The 15,244-nt window shown below is 40.4% G+C and overlaps 1 protein-coding gene across 6 annotated transcripts in view; it reads right to left on the bottom strand.

Moving 5' to 3' along the window:
• Positions 1 to 15,244, bottom strand: part of LOC132386001 (phosphatidylinositol 5-phosphate 4-kinase type-2 beta-like) — a 189,091-nt gene that overhangs the window by 124,528 nt on the left and 49,319 nt on the right. For all 6 annotated transcript variants that reach the window (XR_009509389.1, XM_059958237.1, XM_059958239.1 and 3 more), the window contains exons 2-3: positions 7,484 to 7,581; positions 5,118 to 5,214 (exon numbers count right to left, since the gene is read on the bottom strand). Coding sequence is in view for 5 of the 6 variants with exons in the window: in XM_059958237.1 (XP_059814220.1) it covers positions 5,118 to 5,214; positions 7,484 to 7,581 (195 nt within the window). In the remaining variant the exon portion in view is untranslated. The remainder of the gene's footprint in view (positions 1 to 5,117; positions 5,215 to 7,483; positions 7,582 to 15,244) is intronic.

The following is a 15,244-nucleotide window of genomic DNA, read 5'->3' as shown; positions in this document are numbered from 1 at the left end:
ACATCAACAGTGTTGAAATGCTTTGAGAGGTTGGTTATGACTAGACTGAACTCCTGCATCAGCAAGGACCTGGACCCATTGCAATTTACCCATCACCACAATAGGTCGATAGGAGACACAATCTCAGTGGCTCTCCTAACTGGAAGACCAAACTCTGTATGGAGTGGTGATAACATATTCTTCTCACTGATAATCAACACTGGTGGACCTCAGGGGTGTGTGCTTAGCCCACTGCTCTACTCTCTGTAAACACATGACTGTGTGGTTAAACATAGTTCAAATACCATCCATAAATTTGTTGATGATACAACCATTCCAGTTAGGATGTTGAGGATTCTATTGCAGAGAGAAGTACAGAGGTTCAGGTTCTGGAACTTCTCAATCAGGATTGTGGGAATGATGGCAACAGAAGCATTTCATTTGCATGGCTCAGTTATAATCTTATAATCTATTATAATCTTCCTTTAAAAGAATATTTTCCTACATTATGCATGGAGCATAAAATCAGTTATCATTGCTAAGCTGGGAATCAATTTCATGATGCCCTAACTCAAAAAAACAAAGCTTCAGTGAGGTGAGAGTATTACTAGACAGAACAAGCCCCAAACACGAGATTCTGCAGATGCTGGAAAACCAGAGTATCACACATACAAAATGCTAGAGAAACTCAGCAGGTCAAGCAGCATCTATGGAGAGGATGTTACAAATTGAACCTTTCAATGGAAAGGAAGGGAGAAAATGACTGAATAAGGTGGGGTAAGAAGTTGGGGTTTTAAGAAGCAGTATGTTATAAATCAGTAGGTGAAGTCAGTTTGCTGGGGGAGTGAGAAATACAGTAAGAAAATGGGAGATGATAGTTGGAAAAGACTGGAGAAGGAGGAATATCCGTTGATATTTGGCTGTAACTTTTTACAAAAGAGAATCTCTTCATAATCTTTTCTATTTTTGATAAAATGTATATATGCCATTAGCAATGCCTTTTTGTCTTGCACAGCTGACTTATCTAGTTGTATACCAAATTTTGTTTTTTGTAACTGTGCATTGTTGTTTCTCAATGTTATCACTCAGAGGAATTGATTTTAAAATACCGTTATCCATCTTGAGAAGTTGTGAGCATTTCTGATACAGCAGACATTATTAATCTTTCAATGATTGTATGAGATTTTCCACACTTTGCTATCATTTTGTAAATGCTATAAGAAGCAGTGAACTGGGAATGGAATAAAACCACTCTCCAGGTATGCAACATTGTATTGACATACTTTCTGTAGTTTTTGTTTCTTAGTTCATCAGACTAGGGCTCTCTACCAATATTTATTATTACTCAACAGATACAACTGAGCAAAACTGATTTTAAAAGCAGAGATGCTGGAAATCACAAACATACATTTCCTGTTTTTATTTAAACAAAGGAAAACAGCTGGCCATTAAAAAATCTACAGATGCTGGAAATCCCAACAAGACAACCAGATTTGAGAAAAAAAAACTGAGGTCAGAGTGAGAAAGTAAGGATGGAGGCAGTAGATGACAGGTGAAATTAGGAGAAGAGGAGGGATGAAAGAGTAAAGAGCTGGGATGTTTACAGGTGAAAGAGGGTTGGAGAAAGGAAAATCTGATAGGAGAGGACAGAAGGCCACAGAAGAAAGGCAAGTGGGAGAAGCACTAGGTGGAAGTGATAAGCAGGTAAGGAGGTAAGGTGAGAGAGGGAAACAAGAATGACAAATGATGAAGGGAATCAATTACCCAAAGATCGATATTCATGCCATCAGGTAAGAAGCTTCCCAGACAGAATATAACTCCTCCAACTCCTAATTTACATCAGGTCTCAACTATATACAGGTGGCTACACCAGTAGGGCCTCATACAACAGATGACCCCTAAAGACTCACAGGTGAAGTGTCAAACCTGGAAGGACTGTTTGGGCCCCTAAATGGTAGTGAGGAGGAGGAGGTGTAAGGGCAGGTGTAGCACTTGTTCTGCTTGGAAGGATAAGTACCAGGAAGGAGATTAGTGGGGAGGGATGAGTGGACTTTTGCACAGTGATCCCTGTAGAAAGCAGGAAGTTTGGAGTGGCGGGGGGAGATAGGCTTTGTGGTGGGATACAGTAGGAGGTGAAGGGAGTTTTGGAGAATTATGTGATGGAAGCAAAGGCTGATTAGGTGGTAGATGAAGACAAGAGGAATCCTTTCCCTGGTAGGGGGGAGGGATGATGGCAAACACGTGTAAAATGGAAGAGAAGGGATTGATAGTGGAGGAAGGAAAGACCTTCATTTTGAAGAAGGAAGGTGTCTGAGTAGTTCTGGAATGAAAGACATTATCCTGAGAGCAGATTCAGTGGAGAAAGAGGAACTAAGAAAAGCATTCAGCATGAGGGCAACTTGCAAATTCTATTTTGAATCATTTTAAGTGAAAACAGTCCAGATTTACAGTTATATTCAAACCATTCCAGGCTACATAGGATCCACACCAGATTCAAAAGAGGTTCACAAAAATTATTCCTGATCGTATGATTTGTCACATGGGCTGGGCTAGTATTCACTGGAATTCAGCAGTATGAGAGGTGACCTCATTAAATCACATCGAATAGTGACAGGCCTTGATAGTATGGATGTGGAGAGGATGTTTCTGATGGCCTTTATAAATCAAAGCATTGAGTACAGAAGTTGGGATGTAATGCTAAAGTTGTACAAGGCATTGGTAAGGCCAAATTTGGAATATTGTGTGCAGTTCTGGTCACCGAATTATAGGAAAGATATCAATAAATTAGAGAGAGTGCAGAGATGATTTACTAGGATGTTACCTGGGTTTCAGCACTTAAGTTACAGAGAAAGGTTGAACAAGTTAGGTCTCTATTCATTGGAGCGTAGAAGGTTGAGGGGGGATTTGATCAAGGTATTTAAAATTTTGAGAGGGATAGATAGACGTGAATAGGCTGTTTCCATTGAGAGTAGGGGAGATTCAAACTAGAGGACATGATTTGAGAGTTAGGGGGCAGAAGTTTAAGGGAAACACGAAGAGTGATAGCTGTGTGGAATGAGCTTCCTGTAGAAGTAGTAGAGGCCAGTTCAGTTGTGTCATTTAAGGTAAAATTGGATAGGTATATGGACAGGAAAGGAGTGGAGGGTTATGGGCTGAGTGCGGGTAGGTGGGACTAGGTGAGATTAAGGGTTCGGCATGGACTAGGAGGGCCAAGATGGCTTGTTTCCGTGCTGTGATTGTTATATGGTTATATGGTAGCAAAGTCTAACACCAGGCATAACATCAGAATAGAGGGGTATTCTTTTAGAACAGGGGTGAGGGGGAAGTGCTTTAGCCAGAGAGTGGTGAATCTGTGGAATTCTTTGCCACAGGCAAATGTGGAGGCAAAGTATTTATGTATATTTAAGGCAGAGATTGATAGATTCTTGATTGGTGATGAAGGAGATGAGGGGAAGATTGGATCAGCCATGATAAAATGGTGGAGTAGACTTGAAGGGCCAAATGGCCTAATTCTGCTCCTATATCTTATGACGTTATGTCCCGGGTGATCGGGGTCCTTAATAATGGAATTGGCCTATCTAAGCAAACACTCCTTGTGCAGCGGCTTCTATGGAGTCAACAAAAGATGTTATTGTCCATTAAAAGTTTTTTTTTATTGTAGGATCCTGCTGGACTTTAAGAACTTAAAGTACTGCAGATCTACTTGTAAGCAAGTTGCTCAGTTGCTTTTCCTGTGACCTCAAGACACTGCTGGATGTTCTAATATGAAATACTGCAAATCTGATTTAGTTCCACCCACCCTCCATGGACTGTTTGGCCCACTCCCATCACAGAGGAGGCTACATAGGATCCACACCAGGAACAACAGACTCAAAATCAATTACTTACCCTGAGCAGTAAAGTTGATCAAACTTCCATCTTCTGATCCACCCTACCACACCCCCTAACTTCATCAATTCCCATTAGAGTTTTCTATGTACAGAAACTTAACCCTCGTGTCACTTTGTGTTCATATAATCAATTTATGTGGATAAACTATCTTATGTATACAGGTTTGCCCTGCTATCCGAAGGTAGAGAGTTCCTATGAAACAGTTCGTAAGCTGGAATGTCATAAAGTGATAAAGAAATTACTATTTACTTATATGGGAAAATTTGTGAGCGTTCACATACCCAAAATAAACCTACCAAATCATACCAAATAACACATAAAACCTAAATGATATGATAAATATACAGCCTATATAAAGTAGAAATATTGTAGGTACGGTGTAGTTTCACTTATCAAAATAGAAAGACAGCGAGTCAAAATCGATCTGGAGAAAAAAAATGGGCACGCACACATCTAAACACATATGCACGTACACACAACTGCCCGCACAAGACTTCATGGTCATGGTAGTCTTTCTCGGGGTAAACACACGCATAAAGCAGGCATCTTTTGTCGTAAAAGCGAAAATCCTCTTTGGTTAGTGAAAACAGGTACTAATGTAGGTCTTTCATAACAGTGAGCTGTTTTAAAGCAAAAGTTTGAAAAATGGGGCCATTGTATATGTATATGTATTTATATTTTTTGTGTTTTGCATTAGAGTAACAATTACTTGTTATCCTCTATACATGTACAGGAAATAGCATTAAACCACCTTAAATCTTGAATCTTGAAATGGTTGTCCATTCAGAAGAAAGCAAAGAAGAAATGTTTTCAACCACATACTAATAAATCTTCTCCATATTCTAAGAAAGTTGAGGAAATTGGGTTGTTTGGTATTCAAGACAAACACTTTTGGACAACAGGGGAATCAAGGAAAATAGAACCAGTGCAAAGATAATGCACTACATAAAAAATACAATAAACTGCAATAAGAAATATACAAAAAAACCAAGTAGTTACAGAAAGAGAACAAAAATAGTGATGAAGTGCTCAGGTGATCATTTTCTGTTCAGAAATCTGATGGTGAAAAAAACATGTTCTGGGCTGGTCTTTTTCAATATTTTATGATCTTAAGATTATCTGAGATAAGTAGGTCATGTTCAATCTTTACTTAACGAATTTCAGTTCCTAAACAAGCCCTAAAATCTTACTGCAAAATGAACAGGAGTTAAAGAAATCTCGTACACTTATGGCTGAGAGAAACCAACCTGGTAATCCTGATCATCAATACAAAATCTCTCTCGCAGATTCCTAAAAACCATTGGACAATACTCCTTAAATTTGAAACGACTTGGGAGATTCTCCCTACAAAAAAAAACATAATCAATAGATTACTCAAACTAAGTTGTTAAACCACTTTTTGATAAAACACCAAGTGCCTATGAATTATTGTGAGCTTATGTGTCTGATTTATTGCTTCCACCCGGAATCTTTTGAACTACATAAAAAAAACTATAAACACCAATAAAAATATTCTTAGTACACCCTTCTGTTCCTTTCTGCTTAGCTTCCTGTAAAATATATTGTCTCATCTCAGAGTTAATCATTTGGTAATGAGTTCCAAATTCTAAACTTTTTGAAAAGATTTTCTTTAGTTCTTAATACAGGTATCCCCTGCTATTCAAAGGTAGAGTGTTCCTATGAAACAGTTCATAAGCCGGAATGTCATAAAGTGATAAAGAAATTACTATTTATTTATATGGGAAAATTTGTGAGTGTTTGCAACCCCAAGAAATAACCTACCAAATCATGCCAAATAAAACATAAAACCTAAAATAACAGTAACATATAGTAAAAGCAGGAATGATCTGATAAATACACAGCCTGTATAAAGTAGGAGTACTTTTCTACAATCATTGCAGCACTGTCCACCGCAGTGAAAATCTCACGCAAGTGCTCTCGGCAGCACTCTCGGCAGAAGCACTCTTTCAAGTAACCCTTAAGCTATGAAGCTGCCAAATCATACCAAATAACACATAAAAATACACAGCCTATATAAAGTAGAAATAATGTATGCTCGGTGTAGTTTCACTTACTGGTATTGGGAAAACAGTGAGCACACTGATGATGGTGTGTTAGGCTGAGTTGTCAGAGGCTGGGGTAGAGGAGTCTGGGGTGTCATCTCATCGTTGTCTGTTTCCATCAGAGCAGGCAGGTCACCTTCTTCTATGTCTACCTGTCTCGATGTCAAAGGTCAAGTTTTATTGTCTGCTGTGGCTGATGTGGAAGGCTTGAAAAACGACAGTATGCTTGACTGCTTAGCCTGGCGCATTTTTCTATCATACATTTCTTTGTAAGCACTCAAACCATGCAAATATGCCCTAAAGCTACGTACCCTTTCAAAATTAAAGTCACACTTTTCTGCAATCATTGCAGCGTTGTTAATCGCAGTGAAAATCTCACGCAAGTTGCTTCACTTTCAGTTCCTGGACGTCTTCGCTACTGCGTTCGGCTTCACTTGTTATCCTTTCCTCTTCACCAGCTCTTCATCTCTCAGTTCTTAGTCATGGGTTGCCAAAACCTCTTCAACATCATCTTCGTCAACTTCCACAATCCCTTAGCCAAACTCTCTATATCCTTACTTCGTTCACCACGATTGAAACACTTAACTACGTCTGGTTTTACGCTGTGTTAACACCCTTACACTCTCTTTCAGGCTTTTCCGATACCTTAGAACTCATCTTGCTAACGGATGCACAAAATAAATCGACATAAAGCACAGATGCTCACAGGCTCGTATTTAAGCAATGCCGGCTAGAATGCAGTTCCGGGGGAGGAGCTTGGCTGCTTCGGGCACACGCTGCCTTTTTTTGTAACAGTGAGAACACTCTTCTGTTAGCGAAAACAGGTAACTAATGTAGAAGTATAAAGTGAACGTTTGAAAAACAGGGGACACCCGTATTGACGATTGTCTCAATTATTTAATTAGTTCTTTCCAGAAATGAAAAGATTATCCCTACGCCTGTCATATCAAATTCTTTCATAATTTTACATTAAAGAATTCTAGGCCATCCAACAGTCTACTATTTGACTACAACTGCACATTCCCTCCCTGTCCTTTCCCAAACTATTTATTTCTCCATTGTCCTCTGTCCCACTGACCTGCCTGCCATTATATCACTCTTCATTTATGGGAAACCAAGGTATGAGCTTTTAGATCATCTCAATTATTTTCTTGCAGTCCCTGGTTGGATATGCAAAATACCAAGTTTAGCTTGCCAATTGGTTCAATTTCTTCTTTTGATTTGACCCCATCCTGTATTTTCTTCTTTCTATTCACCCCCTCCCCCAAACAGATACAGTCCCTATTCCTTGTCCTAGGGAAATGATGAACTAAGCACACAGGAATTGAACATGTATAAATCTGATGATTCCTCCCTCCCTCCCTCCCTCCCTCTCTCTCTCTCTCTCTCTCTTTCTCTTTCTGAAAACTTTCTCTGCTTGAAAGTTCACAGGGATATTTTGGGTATAATTTATAAATGAAAGTTCAATACAGCCGGTTCAAATATTTAAACCCGAGGATATCTCACTTTTTCATCTGTGCAATAAAACCATGAAAATCACTGTCACCTACTTGTTAAAAAGGTGATTGTCCACTTTAATCTTGCTGAATGCTTTGAAGTCATCTGGCATCAACATAACAGGAATCTGAACATGGCTTAGTTCATTGATCTGAAAAGGAAACAGTAAATACTGTAAAGTCACTTTTATGGCAGTTCACATTAGTTCCACTCTTTAAAAATAAGTAATTTGGGTTGCATGGTAGGGTGGTGGTACTTGAAAGAAGAATGAAGATTACAGACACAAAGCAAAGTAAGTAAGGTACACCTCAAACTCAAGTGTTATTTCAGTAGCATTGCATAATGTCAATGTCCAAATAATTTGTGGAACCAATCTCCAAAATACTTCTCAGTCAAGCACCTTTTGCCTTCTTTGTGTGAACATGAAAATTAAGCCTCATCACAAATTATAGAAGTTCCAAGCTCTTAACAGAGCAGAGCAAATAAGATCAGGACTATCATCAAGACAAGTTTGTCACATGTACATCCTGACATACACTGAAGTGCGTTGCTTGCGTCAACAGCCAACACAGCCCGAGGATAAGTTGGGGGAGGGACCGCAAGTGTCACAATGCTTCCAGCACTAACATAGCATGCCTATTTCATTGGAACACAAGACAAAGAGGCTAGAGTAGGTCTTACTTGTATCTACACTGCCAATCAATAATATCATGGTTGATGTTTTATCATAGTGCCACATTCTTGAACTAACCAAATGCCTATAAAGTATCTGCTCTGAACATACTCAGCTTTTGAGCCTTCATGACCCACCAGGGTTCAGAATTCAGAATTCAAAATCAACATCTTCTGGGTCAATAAAGTAAATTAATCCCATTTCTGTAGTTTCTGATATCCTCAAACAACCCCGTTTGGCATGACTAATTATTCCATGGTCAAAGTCACTGAAGTTTGCATTCCTTCCCCATTCTGATGTTTGGTCTGAACAACAACTGAACTTCTTGATCATGTTTACATACTTTAATGCAAGGAGTTGCTGCCACATGATTGGCTTATTATATACAGTATACGCATTAATGAGGTGTACCTAATAAAGTGGCCACCTAGTGTACTTTAAAATTGTGGTGCCCCCTCTGGTGAATTAGAGCTCATAAGGGTGTTACACAGCGTAAAACTAGACATAATTAAGTGTTTCAATCATGGTGAATAAAGTAAAACAAGGGCAGGACAGTTTGAGTGCTTACATAGAAGTGTATGATAGAAAAATGCGCGAGGCTAAGCAGTCAAGCGTGCTGTCGTTTTTCAAACCTTTCACATCATCCAATGAACCCTGACCTTTGACATCGAGGCAGGCAGATATAGAAGACATTAGTGACCTGCCTGCCCTGATGGAAACCGACGACGATGAGATGACACCCCAGACTCCTCTACCTCCCACCACCCCAACCTCCGAAAATTCAGCCTAATACCATCATCAGTGTGCTCGCTGTCTTCCCAATTCCGATAAGTGAAACCACACTGGACGTACATTATTTCTACTTTATATAGGCTGTGTATTTTTATGTGTTACTGTATGATTTGGCAGCTTCATAGCTTAAAGGTTACTGGAAAGAGTGCTTTTGCCGAGAGCACTTGCGTGAGATTTTCGCTACACTAGACAGTGCTGCAATGATTGCAGAAAAGTATTCCTACTTTATATAGGCTGTGTATTTATCAGATCATTCCTGCTTTTACTATATGTTACTGTTATTTTAGGTTTTATGTGTTATTTGGCATGATTTGGTAGGTTGTTTTTTGGGTTTGTGAACGCTCACAAATTTTTCACAAATAAATGGTAATTGCTTCTTCACTTTACGACATTCCAGATTACGAACTATTTCATAGGAACTCTCTACCTTCAAATAGCGGGGGAAACCTGTATTTGTCATACTTGCATCAAATCATGCAAAGCTATCATCAAATCAGTGAGGATTGTGCTGGGCAAGTGTAACCATGGTTCTAGCCCCATCGTAACATGCCTGTAGCTATAACCATACATACCTGTTGCCCTTTCACCTTCCTGATTATTCCAACAATTCTTTATTCCTTCTCTGTGCTTTAGCCTTGATTCCTGCTTGTTAGCAACAAAATTATGACAGTCCTCATAGAAGGTGGGAGAGGCAAAGAGACTGGAGGTGGGTGATCACATTGACAATTAAGGAAGGATCATTAGTAACTGCTCTCTTGCAACGTATATAGCACAGAATAGGTTCACTGTGTTGTGGAAATATATAGTTATATAAAAAGTTAACTTTGTAAGCAGAACAGCAGAATCTACCCGCTATCTAATCAGGTGTAGAGGAGCTTCTCCTATCAAAGGTGCTTTTGCTGGATGTAGTCAGTGTACTTAATCTGAGGCCAGAGCTGGCTGCAATTATGTTGACATCTTGCCAGTACACTGTTGAAGGCAATCCAGCTTAAGAGCAAATAAACAAACCCTACATCCCATTAATAAACTGATGTTAAAAGAAGTTCACTGTGAGGGAAAATAAGAAGCAGGAAGAAAATATAAGTTCCAGCCAAACAGATTTTAAAACCATAGGACGTAGGAGCAAAATTAGGTCATTCAGCCCATTGACTATGTTGCATCATTCTATTGTGGCTGATTTATTATCGCTCTCAATCCCATTTTCTTGCTTTCTCTCCATAACCTATGACAATATTCTATAGGTTTCAATGAGATTCCTCATTCTTCTAAATTCCAGAAAGTACAAACAAGCTTCTGTCAATAGGAAAGGTTACCATGTAGGTTACGAAAAAAAAATTGAGAATGTTCTCAAAGTCTCCCTGTCAATATCAATACAGAAGTCCTTTGTAGATCAGTAATTGTAATTAATGCACTTTAAATCCTTCAGCAAGGATCCAGTAGACGATGTCTGGTGCCAGTGGCTGCAGTAATTCTGGGTCTTGTAGAACTGCTGAGTTAAAACATTTCCACTGGTGCCTCATTGGAACAGGCATGCTGTGAAAAGAGGAACAGCGCACAAGGTGTTTCCCAAAGCAACAGCAAAGCAAAGGATGGCTCAAACAGCAAATGTGGAGGTAGTCACATTTCAAGTTCACGTCCTGCTAATAGCAAGTCCTGCAATTATTATGGGAAGAAGAATCATTTTGCCAGGTGGGAGCACATGGCTGGTGAGGAAGTGGACAAATTCTTTGTGGATTCTCTACAGACTGCTGGTAAAATGGAAGGTATTATTCCAATGACTGAATATGACGGTAATTCCATTCAAGTTTGACACTAGAGCCCTGGTCAATCTGTTATCCATGAATGATTACGGTACAAGACTCTCATAGTAAAGAGAGTAAGTCAAGTTAAAAGTGACAAGCTATACTAGAGAGAACATTCCAGTAAAACGAAACTGTATAGTGACCACACACAAGGGGTAATACCAAAAGTCACAGCTACTGAATGCAGAACATGAGTACAGTCAATATTAAGTCTGAGTTCATCTGAAAGGTTGAACAAGTTAGGTCTCTATTCATTGGAGTGTAGAAGGTTGAGGGGGGATTTGATCGAGGTATTTAAAATTTTGAGAGGGATAGATAGACGTGAACAGGCTGTTTCCATTGAGAGTAGGGGAGATTCAAACGAGAGGACATGATTTGAGAGTTAGGGGGCAGAAGTTTAAGGGAAACACGAGGGGGTATTTCTTTACTCAGAGAGTGATAGCTGTGTGGAATGAGCTTCCTGTAGAAGTGGTAGAGGCCAGTTCAGTTGTGTCATTTAAGGTAAAATTGGATAGGTATATGGACAGGAAAGGAGTGGAGGGTTATGGGCTGAGTGCAGGTGGGTGGGACTAGGTGAGATTAAGGGTTCGGCACGGACTAGAAGGGCCGAGATGGCCTGTTTCCGTGCTGTGATTGTTATATGGTTATATGGAAAAGATAAACCTGGTGAGAAGAGTTTTCGTAGTGGCTTCACAGACCAAAGATGATCGTACAATACTCATGGAAGTGTACACAAATGTCTTAGAGGCACTCAGATGTTTATCTGTTACACACTAAGTTCATATAGATTAGACAGTGATTCCTGTTGTCCATGCATACAGGAAACTTCAGTTTCCACCTACAGACAAACCTAAGCAAAAACTAGTATGCATGAAGTGGATGAATGTCATACAGAGGACTGAAGAACTAACAGATAATGTAAAGAAGGTACTGTCTTTTTACTGTTTTATTCCCTTTTACAGCTAAAGGATTTTTGATGTATGACTGTCCCCTTTTAAGGACAAAAGGTTGTTAGCTGTTCTGCTAAAATTGCAATTTTTAGTTAATCACGTACACAAAATATGGCAGACTGTATTGTTCCCTCTTTGTTTAAAGTTGTTCCTGCTTTATAGCTAACTTGGTTTATAACTAACCTGTGGTTGTGACGGAGTAAGCTTCATCTGCATTGGAGGATGGACAAATATGGACTCTCTGCTAGGCTGATTGCTTAAGGGGAAGTAACTTGAAAACTGTTGTAATTGTTATAAGTTCTGCAAAATATCTGTATAAAAAGGGATGGTATTTGTATGTAAGGTAGAGATCCTAGGACTGAGCCAGCAGCAATATCAGCCCTTCAGGTGATAACTGCTGGCAAGATAGACCACCCCAATGACCACCAGCAACTATGCAGTGAGCAGGAGACCAAAACTGTTAAGTCCTGGATAAGGGATGGCTGAGCATGGGGCAACGGCCCTAGAGGGCAGAGGTCTCTGCCCTGATCCAGATACCAATGCCCTACACTCTCAGAGGGGCATTCTGGAGATGAATCATGGCTCCAACAGTGACATCTCCAGGAACTCCGCACCATGGTGCTGCGATCAGTGCAAAGGGCAGGTGGGACCCAGCCATTTCAGGGTTGCAAAGACATTGGGTAGGACGTGGAGCTGTTTGGACATCCCAGAAAGCGCCATGCTTCCAGTACATGGTGGGGACCCCAGTATTGGGTCTATTCCCCGCCTTAAAAGAACTATCCCCCAGGCTTGGAAGCCACTGGAAGGGTCCAGGAAAGGTGTATGACTCCATCTCCAATGTCATTACCAGGCTCAGATGTCTGAGTAGAGAAGGCATTTCCACTATACTGGATCTGACTGGCACCATATTGGTCTTGGCCACCACCAACCCCGCAAAGCTGAGGAGAGAAAATGAGTCTCTGGGTGCTCTGCTTCTTGCCTCGCCAAACAGTGCCTCCTCTTGAAGAGGGCTACAGATACGCCAAGCATTCCAGACTGCAGCATTAATGACCAACACAAGATGAGGACCTTGCCAGAGACAGCTGATCCCTCAGGTGGGGACAGTATAGCTATGTAAATGGCAACCTGCATTCCTAGTGGCCACTGCTATTTATTGTTCTTGTAACATGAATGTTGAATTATGATGGGATGTTCCAAGATCATTTATTGTTATAGTTTAGCTTGGGTTATTCACTTGTGTGACTGTGGATCACCCTGACTATAACCAGAGTGTGTAATAATCATTTCCCCCAAGCCATGGCAATCTTGTCTGTTACTGAGCTTGTCACAATAAAAACATTTGAGATAATTTATCTCTTCTCATCTGTCATCATGAACCAGCCTCAACTGTTTCCTGTGGCAGAGAATTTCACAGATTCACCACTCTCTGTGTGAAGAAGTTTTTCCTCATCTCGGTCCTAAAAGGCTTCCCCTTTATCCTTAAACTGTGACCCCTCGTTCTGGACTTCCCCAACATCGGAAACAATTTTCCTGTATCTAGCCTGTCCAATCCCTTCAGAATTGTATATGTTTCAATAAGATCCCCCATCAATCTTCAAAATTCCAGTGAGTATAAGCCTAGTCGATCCAATCTTTCTTCATATGAAAGTCCTGCCATCCCAGGAATCAATCTAGTGAACCTTCTCTGTATTCCCTCTATGCCAAGAATGTCTTTCCTCAGATTAGGGGACCAAAACTGCACACAATATTCTAGGTGCGGTCTCACCAAGGCCTTGTACAACTGCAACAGAACCTCCCTGCTCCTGTACTCAAATCCTTTTGCTATGAATGCCAACATACCATTTGCCTTTTTCACCGCCTGCTGTACCTGCATGCCCACCTTCAATGACTGGTGTACAATGACACCCAGGTCTCGTTGCACCTCCCCTTTTCCTAATCGGCCACTGTTCAGATAATAATCTGTTTTCCTGTTCTTGCAACCAAAATGGATAACCTCACATTTATCCACATTGCACCTGCCATGAATTTGCCTAGTCACCTAACCTATCCAAGTCACCCTGCATCCTCTTAGCATCCTCCTTACATGTGATGTCTTAAGCAGTCAACAAAAAAAAGTGACCAAATGGTCAATGTAGATATACAGGCCTATGTTGACCTCACTGTCACCTCCCTTCCTGTATCCCCCTAATAGGATACAGCAGATTAGAAAAACAGTAGTGTCAGATGAAATAATGAAATATGATACAATATGGAAAGGATGGCCAGCAGCTAAGATTGGGCAGGCAGAACTGAACTATCTGTAGTGACGTATACAGTCTTCATAGGAAAGAGGTTTGTGATTCCAGTGTAGCTATGTAAGGAAATTCTCATCTTAGTGAGGGAAAAATTATTTACTAACCAAGAGTGAACCAAGACATCAACCAGACCACTGCTTTATGTGAAATATGTCTTACTTACAGACCAAATCAGCAAGCAGAACCACTTACACCACATCCAGTTCTAGACAGGTTGTACTTCAAAGTTGGAGTGGACTTGTCTGATTGTACTGATAAGAGTAATATTGTTCGTAATTTTCCAATTACCAAGTGGTTGCAATACTGTAATTAACATTATCTTCTTGCAAGGCATGACATTTCACAAGAAGTGGTATCAGACAATTTTTCAGCTGTGAATTCGAGGCCTTTTCCAATCTTCGGAGGTTTCAACATAGAACTTCAAGTCCACATCACCCAAAATCTAACGGCCTAGCAAAGAGTTCAGTCAAGTGAAGAAAGTGCAAGATGATGGAGGGTTATGGGCTGAGTGCGGGTCGGTGGGACTAGGTGAGAGTGGGCGTTCAGCACAGACTAGAAGGGCCGAGACGGCCTGTTTCCATGCTGTAATTGTTATATGGTTATACCATGAGAGCATTTCCACATAAGTCTAATGATTTACACAATTGCATCACTGCAGAATGGCCTCCCACCAGCCCAAATGCTGATGGGTTGGAACATATGCACCAATTTTCCAATGCACGAAAACAAACAGGTCCCAGCACAGATCCTTGCAAAACACCACTATATTCAGTCCTCCAGCTAGAATGAGTCGCTTTGACCACTACCCTGTTTTCAATGGGCAAGCCAATCCTGAATCCAAACAGCCAATTCACCATTGATTCCCCGCTTCTTAATCTTCTGGATGAGTCTCTCATGAGGGACCCTCTCAAGCACCTTACTAAAATCTGTGAAGACAACATCTACAAATCTACCTTCATCAATCACCCTTATCAAAACAAAGTCATGTGGGCTCTCCATGATCTTCTAAATGTTCATAAATCCTATCCCCAAGAATTCTCTCCGGACAGGAATGAACATCCATCTGCAATTAATAATTGATAAGGACTAGAAAGAACATCCATCTGTCATTAAGCCCTGATCTAGTGGACTTTCTTATCTATAACTAAGTTTCACACCACCAGACTTGGTGGGTGTACCATTTGTAATGACATCTTGCAACAGTAACGTATGGGGATTACTATGTATAAATATACGGCTGTAACCGGAGAGTGGGCCCACTTGTCGGATGGTGGCAGTACTTACATACTTTCCCTCTGACAAC

The sequence above is a fragment of the Hypanus sabinus genome, assembly GCF_030144855.1.
Source record: "Hypanus sabinus isolate sHypSab1 chromosome Y unlocalized genomic scaffold, sHypSab1.hap1 SUPER_Y_unloc_1, whole genome shotgun sequence".
NCBI classification, from domain to species: Eukaryota; Metazoa; Chordata; class Chondrichthyes; order Myliobatiformes; family Dasyatidae; genus Hypanus; species Hypanus sabinus.
Note: the sequence above shows the minus strand (reverse complement) of the source record. Positions and strands in the feature narration are given on the sequence as shown.